Source organism: Oncorhynchus clarkii, chromosome 17 (genome assembly GCF_045791955.1).
Source record: "Oncorhynchus clarkii lewisi isolate Uvic-CL-2024 chromosome 17, UVic_Ocla_1.0, whole genome shotgun sequence".
NCBI classification, from domain to species: domain Eukaryota; kingdom Metazoa; phylum Chordata; class Actinopteri; order Salmoniformes; family Salmonidae; genus Oncorhynchus; species Oncorhynchus clarkii.
In genome coordinates this window covers 63,131,628-63,148,350 of record NC_092163.1, presented here as the reverse complement: position 1 = coordinate 63,148,350, position 16,723 = coordinate 63,131,628, and the positions used below count along the sequence as shown (strand labels likewise).

Here is a 16,723-nt window from a genome sequence, read left to right as displayed (position 1 = left end):
GAAAGGCTTACAGGGAGAGAACAGGGGAGACTGGAGAGCGAGAGATGGAGACACTATCGCTGCACTGATAGACAGTGAACCTTCAGCACCATGGACAGCGGAAAAGTATGAATGAGTTTTGTTTTTGAGTGTGTGTATGTGTGTGTGTGTGTGACAGAGAATGACAAAATAGAGAGGAGAGAACAGTGACTCAGTGTGCTGTGTCTTCTCTACTGTCAGACGTCATGATTGACTGTTCTTTCAAAGCACTGCCTCTAGCTATTCTCTCTAACTGGGCTAAATAATGTTCATTCACTCTCTATAATATTTGCAGCACAGTTGTTCTTCTTAAAGTGGCGGCACCTCCATTAGAATGAGTGATGATCAGAGCTGCTCAGAGAGTTGAAAGTAAGGCTTGTAGGCCGTAATGGATGAGCCTTTCACTCTCACTCATAGCTCCCTCACTTTCTAAGCCTTCACTCTCGTGTGTGTGTTTGTGTGTGTGTGTGTGTGTGTGTGTGTGTGTGTGTGTGTGTGTGTGTGTGTGTGTGTGTGTGTGTCAGGCTCAGAGCTATTAATGCTGGCAGGGGTGCTGTGTCAGAGCTGCAAATGTGATACTCCTCTTCTATGCTGCAATGGTGAAAAGTGTTAGTGTGAATATATGCTTTTATGTTAGATGGGGGGGTGTGACAGTGCAGTTACCGCCCCCACATACTCTGAAAGATTATTCATTCATTCACCCACTTGATCTGATGTGTCTTTCCAGAAAGTGTCCCAGTACATCATCATCGTCCAGGCCACGGACATGGAGGGGAACCTGAACTTTGGCCTGTCCAACACGGCCACCGCCCTCATCTCTGTGACCGACATCAACGACAATCCTCCCGAGCTGACCGCCAGGACGGTGAGTCTCCTGTCCACCCCAGGATTGACCTCTACTGTAGGGCCACACATTTGTCTTCATGACAGGATAACATCAGCTGATGGATATTCAACAGGGCAGTGCCCCAACTCTGCTGTAGATGCAGTCCATGTGTCTGATGCTATCTTAGAGAACAAAAGGTCATGGCTCTTTGACAAGAGGGTAGAGAGCTGTACAGACGAGAGGGACAGAGACATGTGGAGAGATAAACAGTAGGCAAAGAAAAACAGGTCTAAAAATAGGGAGAAGAAAGGGGCCAAAGGGAAAGAGAGAAAGAGGGAGCTACTGAAGTAAAGGGGGAGTGGTACGGAGCAGCATGGAGGGACAGAAAGGGGGAGGGGATAGAGAATGATCATAGGCATTCTATTTGGTGGTGGTAGGAGCCCTCGCTCTTCTGGTGACCATGGTTTGCCTGCAGGCGTCTGGCCCGAGTCCCATACACATCCGCACTGGAGGCAGCCTGTCTTCCGTATTGTGTGCGTGTGCCTGTGCGTGTGTGTTTGTGTGTGTGTGTGTGCGCGTCTGCGCATGCATGTATGCGTGCATCAAAAGGGAGGAGTAGTCTGTCTTTCCCTTCGTTGGTTTCTCTTTCTCTCTCTTTCTCCCTCTCTCTCTCCTCTTTCTGTCTGTGTGTCCATCCATCTGCAGAGAGAGGAGTGTGCCAGGCAGGCAGCAGTGTAGTTCCAGCCGGATGCTCTGATAAGAGGCCCCAGCTGTCACAGACTAGCCCACTGAACAACGCCTTGCCTCGAACCACTCTGTCCTGTCTCTCTCACTCCCCTCTCACAGGGGAACACTCAAACTTCCACAGGCACACACACATACACTGCCTTGCCATACTCCTCTCCACTCCACACTGTCTCTACTCTCTCCATAACTCAGCCTCTGTCTGCTGTTGTAGGGCCCCTGGTGTATCAGACATGGTGTTGGGTGAAGAGAGAGTGTTGAGAATCCTCACTGCCTCACAGTGTTTAGAACCGCATGGCATTGCAAGAGAGATAACACATTATAATAGCAAACAAACCAGGATGACAAAGAAGGAGAAAGAAAAACTTTGGCAACATGGTTTAGAACACATGGTTTGGAACACAAGTGTCAAACTGTGTGTTCCAACAGTAACAGATGGATGGGCCTCTGTTGTGGAGGGACAGTGGTTATGTTGGTGCAGACTGCAGAGGACGGGAGAGGGAGGCAGAGAAGAGGAGTGGGGACAGGAGAGGACATGTTAGTCATAGAGACAGCTGTCTTACTGTCTTACTGCTGTGTATGACACACATACACAGCTTTACTCGCGGCACACACATACACAGACAGAAACAAACACACTCCATTTTCCTAGAAGATTCTCTGTTGTTTTGTTTGTCAACCCCTTTTCTTCTCTTCCCACACAGCAAACTCCACTTGGAGCAGTTCAGTAATTATTTGTGTATGACAGACACAGGAAAGAATGTGCATCTTTCATGTGGAGATGGAGAGAAAACATAAGCACACTAATTAAGTAAAATTGCTTGTGGGGGCGTAAACCAAGCAGATATATTGCTTCTAATTTGAAAAAAGACAAATGTTTTATTCATTTCAGAACATGGGCATGAATATGAGTGTGATGTTCATCATTATGTGAAAAACAAAAAGACAATGGTACTTGCCACAACTCATTAGGCTGCATTCAGCGACTGTATAATCTCTCTCTTCTAGTGTTATGGTGGTGTGATCTAATCAAGTGCATTACACTCAAACTAAACTCTATAATCCTGTCGACATTTTCAATTCACATCCATAATGGTGAGTGTTTGGAGCTGTGGTCTGTAGGTTCATATGTTCAAATCTTAGCCAGATAGATTCCAGTATACCTTGATTTCATGCTATTCCTGGTTTACCTGTAGAACTTCTGTGTCTAACAGACTAGTTTTACTGAAACGTATTACTGAAGGACAGTTAGTGGCATGATTGTTTGCACAACACTAAGTTTGTCTATCAGTGATAGTAGACGTACAACTGCATGTGGCACTTGTGTGACGTGGAAAACAGAAATGAAGTGTGTTGGTGTTGCCAATGCCTCAGGCTCCTTTACCATCACAAGGAGGATATAATAACCATTAAAACACATTTAACTGTGCACCATTCTACTGAGAGAGAAGAATTTCAAGAGATGTTTTTAAGGGCATTTTTATTCACAATTCTTGCTAACATTATTGCCTTTTTGTTCCTGTTTTCAACCAATACTATGCTTCTATTGAGAACATTAAAAGAGCCCATAGATTCATGTTGAGTTGCTGATCCTCTTGTGAGAAAGGGGAAACATAATGCAGTACTACACTCTGAAACAGCAGTGTTCTCTTTTTCCAGGCTCAATTCTTATATTATTCAGTTCTTCTCAATTCAGTGTCCAACTCTGTGGTTAAAAGCAGTTCAGTGGTTGGGGTCTATTCAATTTTGAACTAGATGGATTCCATTCCAATTCAAGCTGAATTGGAGTTTACTAAAGCATTCAGATTTAACTATGCTCTTTTATCCTCTTGCCTTTATGAGCCCATGTTGGGAGCTCCAGTTCCCTAACTAGTAACCACTGGAAGTTCCCTTCTGGATCTGTTTGTCTCTGGCTGCTTATCAGATTTCTTGATGCACCCATCCCGTTAGCGGGATCATTTTCGTCAACCACCGCTGAATTGCAGTGCGCCACATTCAAATTAAACCACTAAAAATATTTAATTTTCATGAAATCACAAGTACGATATAGCAAAATACAGCTTAGTTTGTTGTTAACCTCTAGCGTCGAGCAATCCCGTATCCGGGAGCGTAATCATAGCCTCAAGCTCATTACCATAACGCAACGTTTCCTATTCATGAAAATTCGCAAATGAAATGAAATAAATATATTGAAACACAAGCTTAGCCTTTTGTTAACACTGTCATCTCAGATTTGCAAAATATGCTTTAACCAAAGCTACACAAGCATTTGTGTAAGAGTATTGATAGCCTAGCATAGCATTAAGCCTAGCATTCAGCAGGCAACATTTTCACAAAAACAAGAAAATAATTCAAATAAAATAATTTACCTTTGAAGAACTTCGGATGTTTTCAATGACGAGACTCTCAGTTAGATAGCAAATGTTCATTTTTTCCAAAAATATTATTTGTGTAAGAGAAATAGCTCCATTTTGTTCATCATGTTTGGCTAAGAAAAAAACCAGAAAATGCAGTCACTTACAACGCCGAACTTTTTTCCAAATTAGCTCCATAATATCGACAGAAACATGCAAACGTTGTTTAGAATCAATCCTCAAGGTGTTTTTCACAATTCTATTCGATGTAAAATCATTCCTGGCAGTCGGTTTCTCATCAGAGCCAAACGGAAAAATACTGCAGCTGGAGATTACGCAATAATTGCGACGGAGGACACCAAGCGACCACCTGGTAAATGTAGTCTCTTATGGTCAATCTTCCAATGATATGCCTACAAATACGTCACAATGCTGCAGACACCTTGGGGAAAACGTGGAAAAGGTAAGCTGACTCCTAGCTCCTCCACAGCCATAAGGAGTCATTGCCATGAGGCGGTTTAAAAAAATGCGGCACTTCCTGATTGTATTTTTATCTGGGTTTTTTCTGTAACATCAGTTCTGTGGCACTCACAGACAATATCTGTATCAGAGTGTTTTCTTTCCAAAGCTGTCAATTATATGCATAGTCGAGCATCTTTTCGTGACAAAATATCTTGTTTAAAACAGGAACGTTTTTCATCCAAAAATTAAAAGAGAGCCCCCTATATCGAAGAAGTTAAACCACCTGGCGTGTCAGATTTCAATAAAGCTTTTCGGATAAAGCATACCAAGCGTTTATGTAAGCACATCTCTCTCAGTAGGAAAAATATTACAAACAGCTAGCAGCCAAGTGTTTTTTTAGAGTTTTTAAAGTCACGAAAGTCAGAAAAGCAATCAATTAAATCACATACCTTTGATGATCTTCAGATGTTTGCACTCACGAGACTCCCAGTTACACAATAAATGTTCCTTTTGTTCCATAAAGATTATTTTATATCCAAAATACCTCCATTTGGTTGGCGCGTTATGTTCAGAAATCAACAGGCTCGACCGGTCACGACATCGCAGACAAAAATTCCAAATAGTATCCATAATGTTCATAGAAACATTTCAAACTTTTTTTATAATCTATCGTCAGGTTGTTTTTACAATATATAATTGATAATATATCAACCGGGAATGTAGCTTCTTCAATAGGAGAGAGAGAGAAAATGGCTGCTCCAAGCTGTTGCGCATTCAAAAATGCTGCTGGCACCCAGCCATACAATGACGCGATGTGATCTTTCTCGCTCATTTTTCTAAATAAAAGCCTGAAACTATGTCTAAAGACTGTTCACACCATGGGGAAGCCATAGGGAAAGGAATCTGGTTGATATCCCTTTAAATGTAACGAAGGCAGGCTATGGAACATGGAGCTTTCAAAATAGAGGCCACTTCCTGGTTTGATTTTCCTCAAGCTTGGAAAGTGTTTTTCCTGTCTGTGTTGAAGCTCGTGATGAAAATGAAATAGAGGAGCCCACACACCACAGATAATGTGCATATTAAATTTTTTCTGTGCTTAGCGGAGTGGCGATGCTGCGGGGGACAGGGGGCAAGGAGGAGGAAGAGGGGGAGGGGGGTTGGATGCAGCCACAGCGCCACGATGAAGTCATTAGATGGAACAGCAGCTGGCAGTCACACACCATAAACCAGTTAACGCATCACAAGAGGAAACACAGATTATTGTCTGACAATGACAGCTGTGTGTGTGTGTACAGTATGTGTTGTGTGTGTGTGTTTCTTGATTAATAAAGAGACTGCTGCAGAATGTAACTTTGCGATGTTAGTTGGGCTAGATTCCTGTACAGTAGGTTTTTGTGTATGCTGTTTCTGCTGAGTTTCCTCTATCATTTAGTGAGACTGAATAGTTTTAGATTGGAATATAATGAAGATCGTTACCCAAAGATGGTCCATGCAATCTAATTAATTGCATTACTTATTTAACTGCTTAATTGGTAAATGTGCAGAATTAAATGTAAATGTATAAACACTTAATTGAACAAATCCATTGGTTTAAATAAATATTTCCACACGGACATTCAGCAGTATAAGGAACAGAATGGCTGTAATGAAAACAGTGTGTCTATTATCCAAATTCATACAAATATCTCACTTACTCCCTCCCTCCCTCCCTCCCTCACACCTTCTCTCTGTCTGTAGTTTTCGGGGGAGGTCCCAGAGAACAGTGTGAATGTGGTGGTAGCCAACCTGACAGTGATTGACAGGGATCAGCCCCACAGCCCTAACTGGGCTGCCCAGTACCGCATCGCCAGCGGAGACCCCCAGGGTCACTTCCTCATCCGCACCAACCCTGTCAACAATGACGGCATGGTCACTGTGGTCAAGGTAGGGGACTCATTTACTGTTTTACATTAACAACTCCAAGTGCTTAGGTTCCATATTGATATGGGTCCATTTGAGTTGTTATTTAATTTAACTTTGCCTTCTCTTGTTCTCAACCTCCCTCCTTACATATCTTACTCCCCCACCCTTCTCTCCCTCCAGCCGGTGGACTATGAGCAGAACAGGGCCTTCATGCTGACTGTGATAGTCTCTAACAAGGCCCCCCTGGCCAGTGGGATCCAGTCTTCTCTCCAGTCTTCAGCGGGGGTCACCATCTCCGTACAGGACGTCAACGAATCCCCTGTCTTCCCCACCAACCCCAAGTCCATCCGTTTTGAGGAGGGTGTCCCCGCAGGCACCACACTCACCGTGTTTGCTGCCCAAGACCCTGACCTCTTCATCCAGCAAACTGTCAGGTACTGAATGTTCACTGTTTTAGAATAGATGCTGATAGTATTTTGCTTGGATTTGCTCTCTCGTGAGGCTGAAACACTGCCTTCCCTAACTGAACCGCTCACAAAACCAAGGTCCAATAAATTCCTGTTGCCTAGCGACAAGAGATAAAAGGTTCAATCGTAATGAGCTGGACTGTGTGTCCAGCCACACTTTCTTTCTCTACCCCTGTTTCTCTCCATCTCTCTCCTCATCGATCCCTCTATTGCTTGCATCCGGGGCCATACTCCCTGAGTGGTTTGGCACTGGGGCATGGTGCTGTCTCTAAATCGACCCAGTGGGTCTCCCTGGAGAGAACTCCCACATACTCACCGGGTCAAAGGTCACTGAGCAACTCCAGCCACTCCATCCCCAGATTCAGCACCAATCAATTCCACTCTAAATTCAGCCTAACACCAGTACACAGAGGCAATCTGGAAATGTTAGAGAATTGATGCGGTGCAGGCAAACAAATAAACTCTAAAAACACCAGTTCTTCTCATAAATGGACTCCCTCGTGCAAACTTACTCTTTCACTGTTATTTTGTCTTCTTAGAGCCACATAACTCCTCTTTTTCTCTCACCTCCCTCTCTCTCTAACTCAATCCTTTCACTTTCTCAGTCTCTTTCTTTCTCCTTTATTGATGAGAGGTCAGCGCTCCTGTCTTCTCCAGAGATGTCGTGGCAGCAGACAGGCAGTTCATGTTTGGACAGCCTAATCTCCACTGGTTGATTCACTTTAGTGACCTTGCTCGACAGATGACGTGAGGATCTACAGTGTGTTTTTTACACCAGAAGGGACTCCTCCTTCCTTTCTCCTGCCCCATGACTCCTCCCTTTGTTCTCGCTCATCTAGACGGGAAGGGAGAGGAGAGTAGAGAGGAGAAGAAAGAGTTGGACAGGGTCTGATTTGCCAGCTGATTTCACTTTCAGACTAGAAGGAAGTAGTGGCATGCGTAGATGGATCATAGATCTTCCTCACCAGCTGTGTGTCCTTCTCCCTGTGCCAGCCTCTGCCAGCTGGGTGCTGGGTGTCAGAGAGAGGCTTGAGTGCCCCTGGGGTGCCACCGTGGCATGGGAAGAGATGACAGGGCCTCTCATGCCAACTAGAGACCTCTGTTTCACCTGTCAAGGGACACCAAATCCAAACTGACATCCAAGTTTGTTGTCATGACTCTCTCTAACTCTCAAGTTCCTGTTATTTTGCCGTCTATTCTGTTGTTGATATCCTAATGAAGGAACACCAAATTGAAAAATTGGTATGTTTGTATCTGTCTTTACCTCCCTCCATCCCTTGGAGTGCAGGATTTCCATGGTTGCAGGAGTCTAAATGTGGCAGAGTGTGTTTCATTAGCGGGAGATAGATTTAGTTGCCTAGCTGCCATAATCTCCCAGACATCTCGTTGGCACTCGCTAACCTGTGTCATCCTCCAGCGTGTTCTCTAATTAGACTCCTCATAATCATCAGCAGCATCATCAAACTTCCTCCCACCAGGCATCTGATCTCTTTATACCTCTGTCTCTATATTTGCACTATATATACAAAGTATGTGGACACTCCATTAAATTAGTGGATTCGGCTATTTCAGCCACACCCGTTGCTGACAGGTGTATACAATTTAGCACACAGCCATGCAATCTCCATAGACAAACAATGGCAGTAGAATGGCCTTACTGACTTTCAACGTGGCACTGTCATACTGTAGGATGCCACCAAATTCCTGCCCTGCTAGAGCTGCCCCGGTCAACTGTAAGTGCTGTTATTGTGAAGTGAGAGGCCACAGAAGCTCATAGAACGGGACCCCCAAGTGCTGAAGTGTAAAAGTCTGTCCTTGGTTACAACATTTACCACCGAGTTCCAAACTGCCTCTGGAAGCAATGTCAACACAAAAACTGTTAGTCGGGAGCTTCATGAAATGGGTTTCCATGGTTGATGCCTAAGATCACCATGGGCAATGCCAAGCATCGGCTGGAGTGGTTTAAAGCTCGCCACCATTGGAATCTGGAGCAGTGGAAACACATTATCTGTACTGATGAATCACGCTTCACCATCTGGCAGTCAGGTGGACGAATCTGGGTTTGGCGAATGCCAGGAGAACGCTACCTGCCCGAATGCATAGTGACAACTGTAAAGTTTGGTGGATGAGGAATAATGGTGTAGGGCTATATTTCCTGGTTCGGCCTAGGACCCTTATTTCCAGTGAAAGGAAATCTACAGCATTCAATGACATTCCAGACGATTGTGCGTCCAACTTTGTGCCAATAGTTTGAGGAAGGCCATTTCCTGTTTCAGCATGACAATTCCCCCAATCACAAAGCTAGGTCCATACAGAAATGGTTGGTCGAGATCAGTGTGGAAGAACTTGACTGGCCTGCACACAGCCCTGACCTCAACCCCATCGAACACCTTTGGGATGAATTGGAACACAGACTGCGAGCCAGGCCTAATCAGCCAACATCAGTGCCCATCCTCAGTAATGGTCTTGTGACTGAATGGAAGCAAGTCCCCGCAGCAATGTTTCAACATCTAGTGGAAAGGCTCGTATAGCAGCAAAGGGCAGACCAACTCCATTTAATGCCCATGCTTTTGGAATGATCTGTCCGTCGAGCGGCTGTCCACATACTTTTTGTCATGTAATGTATCTTTCCATCTCTCCACACTGTGACAAACGAGTAATCACATTGATTTACATTGATTTATGGAGACAAATATAGACCTATACTTTTGAATTCATGTGGCAGTGTTACCTGCATGAAAGTAAGCTCCTGTACCTCTAATTAATATCTCCACTTACATACTCATTAGTTTGTGCAAATTGCTCTTAATTTGTTGTTAGCTGTCAACCAAGCTGCAAGAATACCATACTGCTTCCTGATGACGCAATCTCAATCGCACTCCACACCTCCCTTTCTCACATGGACAAAGGAACACCTATGTGAGAATGCTGTTAATCGACTACAGCTCAGTGTTCAACACCATAGTGCCCACGAAGTTCATCACTAAGCTAAGGACTCTGAGACTTAACACCTCCCTCTGCAACTGGATCCTGAACTTCCTGACGGGCCGCCACCAGGTGGTAAGAGTAGGCAACAACACGTCTGCCACGCTGATCCTTAACACTGGGGCTCCTCAGGGGTGTGTACTTAGTCCCCTCCTGTATTCCCTGTTCACCCACAACTGCGTGGCCAAACACGACTCAACATCATCATTAAGTTTGCTGACAACACAACAGTGGTAGGTCTGATCACCGACAAAGATGAGATGGCCTATAGAGAGGAGGTCAGAGAACTGGCAGTGTGGTCCCAGGACAACAACCTCTCCCTCAATGTGAGCAAGACAAAGGAGCTGATTGTGGACTACAGGAAAAGTTAAGATTAGACACAGGGCATTTGCCAATTCTACTTCTATTTGTACTGAAGGATATATTAAGGCATTATCACTATGGGATTATATATGTTGTAATAGTTTCTACTGTGTTTGCAGGTACTCCAAGCTGTCTGACCCCGCTAACTGGCTGAGGATCAACAGGACCAATGGTCAGATCACCACCATGGCTGTGCTGGACAGGGAGTCTATGTACGTCAGGAACAACATCTATGAGGCCACCTTCCTGGCTGCCGACAATGGTAAGTCTGGTAAGTGAGTGTGTGTGTGCATGTGGTAATTCTGTGCGTGTGGTGTGTGTGTGCCACAGGTGAGTGCTGTCGAAGCTGCTGTAGTGATCGGTGAAGTACTCTAAAACCAATCGCCCCATTACAAATAGAGGTGCTTACTCTCTGTGTTTGAGAGAGAGGGCACAGGTGGTGTTGTACCACAGCGATATTAAAGATTGGTTTGCGGGAATGAGGTGTGCTGCCCTCGAGTGCACAGAATTTAGGCAAACAAGCTGTTGATTGCCTATTGATTCCAGACACCAGTCTACATGGGGATATATTCTACTTTAATTTAATTTTGCTTTTATTCATTCTGCTCCACTAAGGAAGGAGCTCAACAAAGCACCGAACCAATCACAACAGACAAGCAGTTAATGGTGTACTCTGCTGTGCTGAGGCAATAGACCTTTACATAAAGTATCTGTAGCTCATGCACTGCTTTACTTTGTAATAGAAAACAGAGATGGATCTCCTCAGTGTGATGAGCTTGGGTGAACTCCATTCATGCAGACAGAGCAGCATCAGTTACTTAGCAGAAATTATAAACTGGGTGGTTCGAGCCCTGAATGCTGATTGACTGACAGCCATGGTATATCAGACTGTATACCACATTTATTTTACTGCTCTAATTACGTTGGTAAACAGTTTATAATAGCAATACGGCACTTCAGGGGTTTGTGATATATGGTCAATATACTGCGGCTAAGGGCTCTTCTTAGGCACGACACAACGTGGGCCTTATTGCTTAAATACTCCATGATAATCAGTTGGCTATACAAAGTTATAGTAGTCTTTTCTCATAGACTGTAGGTTAGGGTGTGTTTGTTGTCACTGTATATTGTAGATTATGGTGTGTTTGTTGTCATAGTATATTGTAGGTTAGGGTGTGTTTCGCCTCAGTGCATTTTAACAACAGCCCCTGTGTAAGGGGGATATGTGGTGCTTTCCAGTAGAGTCGTTTCATGTGTCCTCTGAGAGTGCTGAGCTCCAGACTCACGCAGAGTGAAATATTTATGTGCGGTTTCATTTATTATGGCTGTCATCACTGGGAGCTTTTAGAACAAATGCATGCTGTATTCTTCCATCACTCTCAAACCCTCTCTCAATATTCTCTCAGCTCCCTCGTTTTTCTCTTTCTCTGTTTCTTCCTCATCTCCCCTCCCTCTGTCCCTTTGCTCTCTTCTATTTTCATTATATTTCTCCCCTCCAAATGAAATTCAATTGACCTCAAGTGATTTTTAGACAGCGTATATTATATGGCAGCGGGAAGATGTTTTGGGGTGGGCACCCCTACTTCCTGCGGCTGTGCTGTGTATATGCATGAAGTTTCTGTCGTCCTCAAATTGATTACGTTTGTCTCTCTCTTCCTTTCTCCCCTTCTTCCTTATCTCCTCCCATCTCTCCCCCCTCTCTCTCTCCCCTCGCACCCCCCTGTCAGGTTCTCCCCCGGCCAGTGGAACCGGTACTCTGCAGATCCATCTGATAGATGTGAATGACAATGCTCCGGTGATGATGCCCAAGGAGGCCCAGTTGTGTGAACGCGCCAATCCCCGCTCCAAGGTCAACATCACAGCCTCCGATGCCGACGCTGTCCCCCATGTGGGGCCCTTTGTGTTTGAGCTGCCCTCCTACCCCCCCAGCATCCGACGCAACTGGACCATCTCCCGGATCAGCGGTAAGACATGGGATATCTGCTAGAGGTGTCATTGTTCAAATTCTGTAGTCCAACTTCTCTACTTGCAATTATATTAGCACAGCTGAAAACTGTTGTACTGATTAAAGAAGCAATAAAACGGGTCTACTTTAAACTAGTAGAGTATCTGGAGCTTGAGCATTTGTGGGTTCGATTACAGGCTCAAAATGGCCAGAAACAAAGAACTTTCTTCTGAAACTCGTCAGTCTATTCTTGTCCTGAGAAATGAAGGCTATTCCATGCGAGAAATTGCCAAGAAACTGAAGATCTCGTACAACGCTGTGTACTACTCCCTTCAAAGAACAGCGCAAACTGACTCTAACCAGAATAGAAAGAGGAGTGGGAGGCCCCGGTGTAGAACTGAGCAAGAGGACAAATATATTAGAGTGTCTAGTTTGAGAAACAGACGCCTCACAAGTCCTCAACTGGCAGCTTCATTAAATAGTACCCACAAAACACCAGTCTCAACGTCAACAGTGAAGAGGCGACTTCGGGATGCTGGCCTTCTAGGCAGAGTTCCTCTGTCCAGTGTCTGTGTTCTTTTTCCCATCTTAATCTTTTATTTTTATTGCCCAGTCTGAGATATGGCTTTTTCTTTGCAATTCTGCCAAGAAGGCCAGCATCCCGGAGTCGTCTCTTCACTGTTGACGTTGAGACTGGTGTTTTGCAGGTACTAGTTAATGAAGCTGCCAGTCTTAATTTCTCAGAACAAGAAAAGACTGACGAGTTTCAGAAGAAAGTCCTGTTTCTGGCCATTTTGAGCCTGTAATCAAACCCACAAATGCTGATGCTCCAGATACTCAACTAGTCTAAAGAAGTCCAGTTTTATTGCTTCTTTAATCAGAACGACAGTTTTCATCTGTGCTAACATAATTACAAAAGGGTTTTCTAATGATCAATTAGCCTTTTAAAATGATAAACTTGGATTAGCTAACACAACAAGCCATTGGTACACAGGAGTGATGGTTGCTGATAATGGGCCTCTGTACGACCATGTAGATATTCCATAAAAAATCATCCCTTTCCAGCTACAATAGTCAGTCACAACATTAACAATGCCTGCACTGTATTTCTGATCAATTTGATGTTATTTTAATGGACAAAAAATGTAGCTTTTCTTTCAAAAACAAGGACATTTCTAAGTGACCCCAAACTTTGAACGGTAGTGACATTTTTTTTAAAACCTTTATTTAACTAGGCAAGTCAGTTAAGAACAAATTCTTGTTTACAATGACAGCCTACACCGGCCAAACCCGGACAACGCTGGGCTAATTGTGCGCCGCCCTTTGGGACTCCCAATCAAGGCATGTTGTGATACAGCCTGAAATCGAACCAGGGTGTCTGTAGTGACGCCTCTAGCACTGAGATGCAGTGCCTTAGACCGCTGTGCCACTCGGGAGCCTCATCATATGTGGTTGTCCCACCTATCTATCTTAAGATGAATGCACTAACTGTAAGTCACTCTCGAAAAGAGCATCTGCTAAATGACTGAAATGTTCAAATGTAAATGCTGTTGATTTATATTGTCTAAATCTTGTCTGATGTGTGTGTGTGGATGCTGGCTCCCTGTGTGTTTGCTTCTGTGTGACAGATGACATGGTGTGGTCTCAGGCTGATGGCCTGTGGTATAAAGGAGCTCTTATATGTCACTATTCTCCTAGAGAGTAAATGGCTCTGTCTCATGTTGACGTATGACTTGTGTGCTTTGTGACAGATCACATCCATTCATCTCCCTGCCCTGATAGACAAGATGTCATCTGTGCATGTTGATGTATAACCCCCTTTCTTTTGGCAGTCCGATACTGTTGTTTTAGTTGAAGTATTTCGTTGGAAATATACTGTTGTTTTAGTTGGAAATATGATTGGAGATATTGTGCTGCAGATGTGTGCCTGCCTGCGTGTTTATTTAGCTACAGTGACTACCTGTGTATTATTCTGTATGTATTTGCATGTACTGTATCTCTGCCAGTACTGCTCACATGGCCACAGATGACTACAGCAAAACTCTGGAGTGGTCAACTATTTATTTCTACACCACTGCTATATGCTTCTAGCAGTGACTGGATATTGTGTCTGTGTGACTATGTGCAGGTGACTATGCCCAGTTGAGACTGAGGATTCCCTACCTGGATGCAGAGGTGTATGATGTTCCCATCATCGTGTCGGACTCCGGTAACCCGCCCCTCTCTAACAGGTCCATTATAAAGGTCAAGGTGTGTCCGTGTGATGACAACGGAGACTGTACTACCACCGGAGCTGTGGCTGCTGCCGGACTGGGGACCGGAGCCATCATAGCCATACTCATCTGTATCATCATACTGCTTAGTGAGTATAATACACGCTTATAAACACACGCACACACACACACACCTGTGCTGTAGGAGTCATTGTCTGTATAATCATACTACTAGGTACTGTATATCATGTACATTACATGTACATCATGTACATTACACACACCACCTCTGATATATCCCTGTTCACTCCTCTGTCTGTGTTGTATTGTGGTGTGTGTTGTATGTTGCAGTCCTGGTGCTAGTGTTTGTGATGTGGATGAAGCGCAGGGAGAAGGAGCGTCAAGCCAAGCCCCTGCTGATCGACCCAGAGGACGACGTCAGAGACAACATTCTGAAGTACGACGAGGAGGGTGGAGGAGAGGAGGACCAGGTCAGTGTTATACACATTACACATGCAGAGCAAGGCTTCATCTAACAACACAGCCATAGAGATGATGGCGGTGATGATGATGACGATGACAACGGTGATGATGAAGATGGCATATTTAATAACTGTGATTGCACTCAGACACTTCCTCAGTCATTCTTACAGTCCCACTGAGTCTCCTTCCTTGCTCTGTGTTGCAGGACTATGACCTGAGCCAGCTGCAGCAGCCTGAGTCTGTGGAGCACATAATCAGTAAACCAGTGGGGGTGCGCAGGGTGGACGAGAGGCCCATCATCGCTGAGTCCCAGTACCCTGTCAGACCCAACCTGCCCCACCCTGGAGACATCGGAGACTTCATAAACGACGTATGTTAACTATTAGACATCAGAAGTAATTTATCTCAAAAGACTATTTAAGGTGTCTAATGTTTGAGTTTCTATACCAAGGAGCCATCACAGTAACAGCATAGTTCATAACAGCACAGTTCATAACAACCACAGTAACACCACAGTTCATAACATTCACAGTAACACCACAGTTCATAACATTCACAGTAACACCACAGTTCATAACAATCACAGTAGCACCACAGTTCATAACAACCACAGTAACACCACAGTTCATAACAACCACAGTAGCACCACAGTTCATAACAACCACAGTAACACCACAGTTCATAACAATCACAGTAACACCACAGTTCATAACAATCACAGTAGCACCACAGTTCATAACATTCACAGTAGCACCACAGTTCATAACAACCACAGTAACACCACAGTTCATAACAGCCACAGTAACACCACAGTTCATAACAATCACAGTAGCACCACAGTTCATAACAACCACAGTAACACCACAGTTCATAACAACCACAGTAACACCACAGTTCATAACAACCACAGTAACACCACAGTTCATAACAATCACAGTAGCACCACAGTTCATAACAATCACAGTAACACCACAGTTCATAACATTCACAGTAGCACCACAGTTCATAACAACCACAGTAACACCACAGTTCATAACAACCACAGTAGCACCACAGTTCATAACAACCACAGTAACACCACAGTTCATAACAATCACAGTAACACCACAGTTCATAACAATCACAGTAGCACCACAGTTCATAACATTCACAGTAGCACCACAGTTCATAACAACCACAGTAACACCACAGTTCATAACAGCCACAGTAACACCACAGTTCATAACAATCACAGTAGCACCACAGTTCATAACAACCACAGTAACACCACAGTTCATAACAACCACAGTAACACCACAGTTCATAACAACCACAGTAACACCACAGTTCATAACAATCACAGTAGCACCACAGTTCATAACAATCACAGTAACACCACAGTTCATAACATTCACAGTAGCACCACAGTTCATAACAACCACAGTAACACCACAGTTCATAACAACCACAGTAACACCACAGTTCATAACAATCACAGTAGCACCACAGTTCATACCAAACTTAGCAACAAGCATGCCATCAGTATAATCACTATTGCCTTTCTCTCCTCAGTGTTAACTAAGCCTCTCTGTCTCTCTCTCTCTCTCTCAGGGTCTGAGGGCGGCGGACAACGACCCCACGGCCCCGCCCTATGACTCCCTGCTGGTGTTTGACTATGAGGGCAGTGGCTCCACGGCCGGCTCTGTCAGCTCCCTCAACTCCTCTAGCTCAGGAGACCAGGACTACGACTACCTCAACGACTGGGGCCCCCGCTTCAAAAAGCTGGCAGACCTCTACGGCGGGGGAGAGGACAACTGAGAGAGGGGTGTTGGTGGGTACGGAGGGGATCCGGGGGGAGGGATTGGGGTCAGATGCTCCTCGAAACCACAGGCAGGGCCCAAGCAGTACCACATGAGATATTCCCATAGTAGACCAGTGAGGAGAGGACGGAACCTAAGAGAGTGTTCTAGAAGACGGCCTGT

The 16,723-nt window shown here is 44.6% G+C and overlaps 1 protein-coding gene across 1 annotated transcript in view; it reads left to right on the top strand.

Annotated features, from left to right (window-relative positions):
• Positions 1 to 16,559, top strand: part of LOC139369870 (cadherin-4-like) — a 342,139-nt gene extending 325,580 nt beyond the window's left edge. Inside the window, exons 9-17 of the mRNA XM_071109152.1 lie at positions 746 to 883; positions 6,142 to 6,327; positions 6,487 to 6,740; positions 10,241 to 10,383; positions 11,849 to 12,085; positions 14,195 to 14,428; positions 14,631 to 14,770; positions 14,968 to 15,132; positions 16,353 to 16,559. Of these exons, the coding sequence (XP_070965253.1) occupies positions 746 to 883; positions 6,142 to 6,327; positions 6,487 to 6,740; positions 10,241 to 10,383; positions 11,849 to 12,085; positions 14,195 to 14,428; positions 14,631 to 14,770; positions 14,968 to 15,132; positions 16,353 to 16,559 (1,704 nt within the window). The remainder of the gene's footprint in view (positions 1 to 745; positions 884 to 6,141; positions 6,328 to 6,486; positions 6,741 to 10,240; positions 10,384 to 11,848; positions 12,086 to 14,194; positions 14,429 to 14,630; positions 14,771 to 14,967; positions 15,133 to 16,352) is intronic.
• Positions 16,560 to 16,723: the final 164 nt, after the last annotated feature.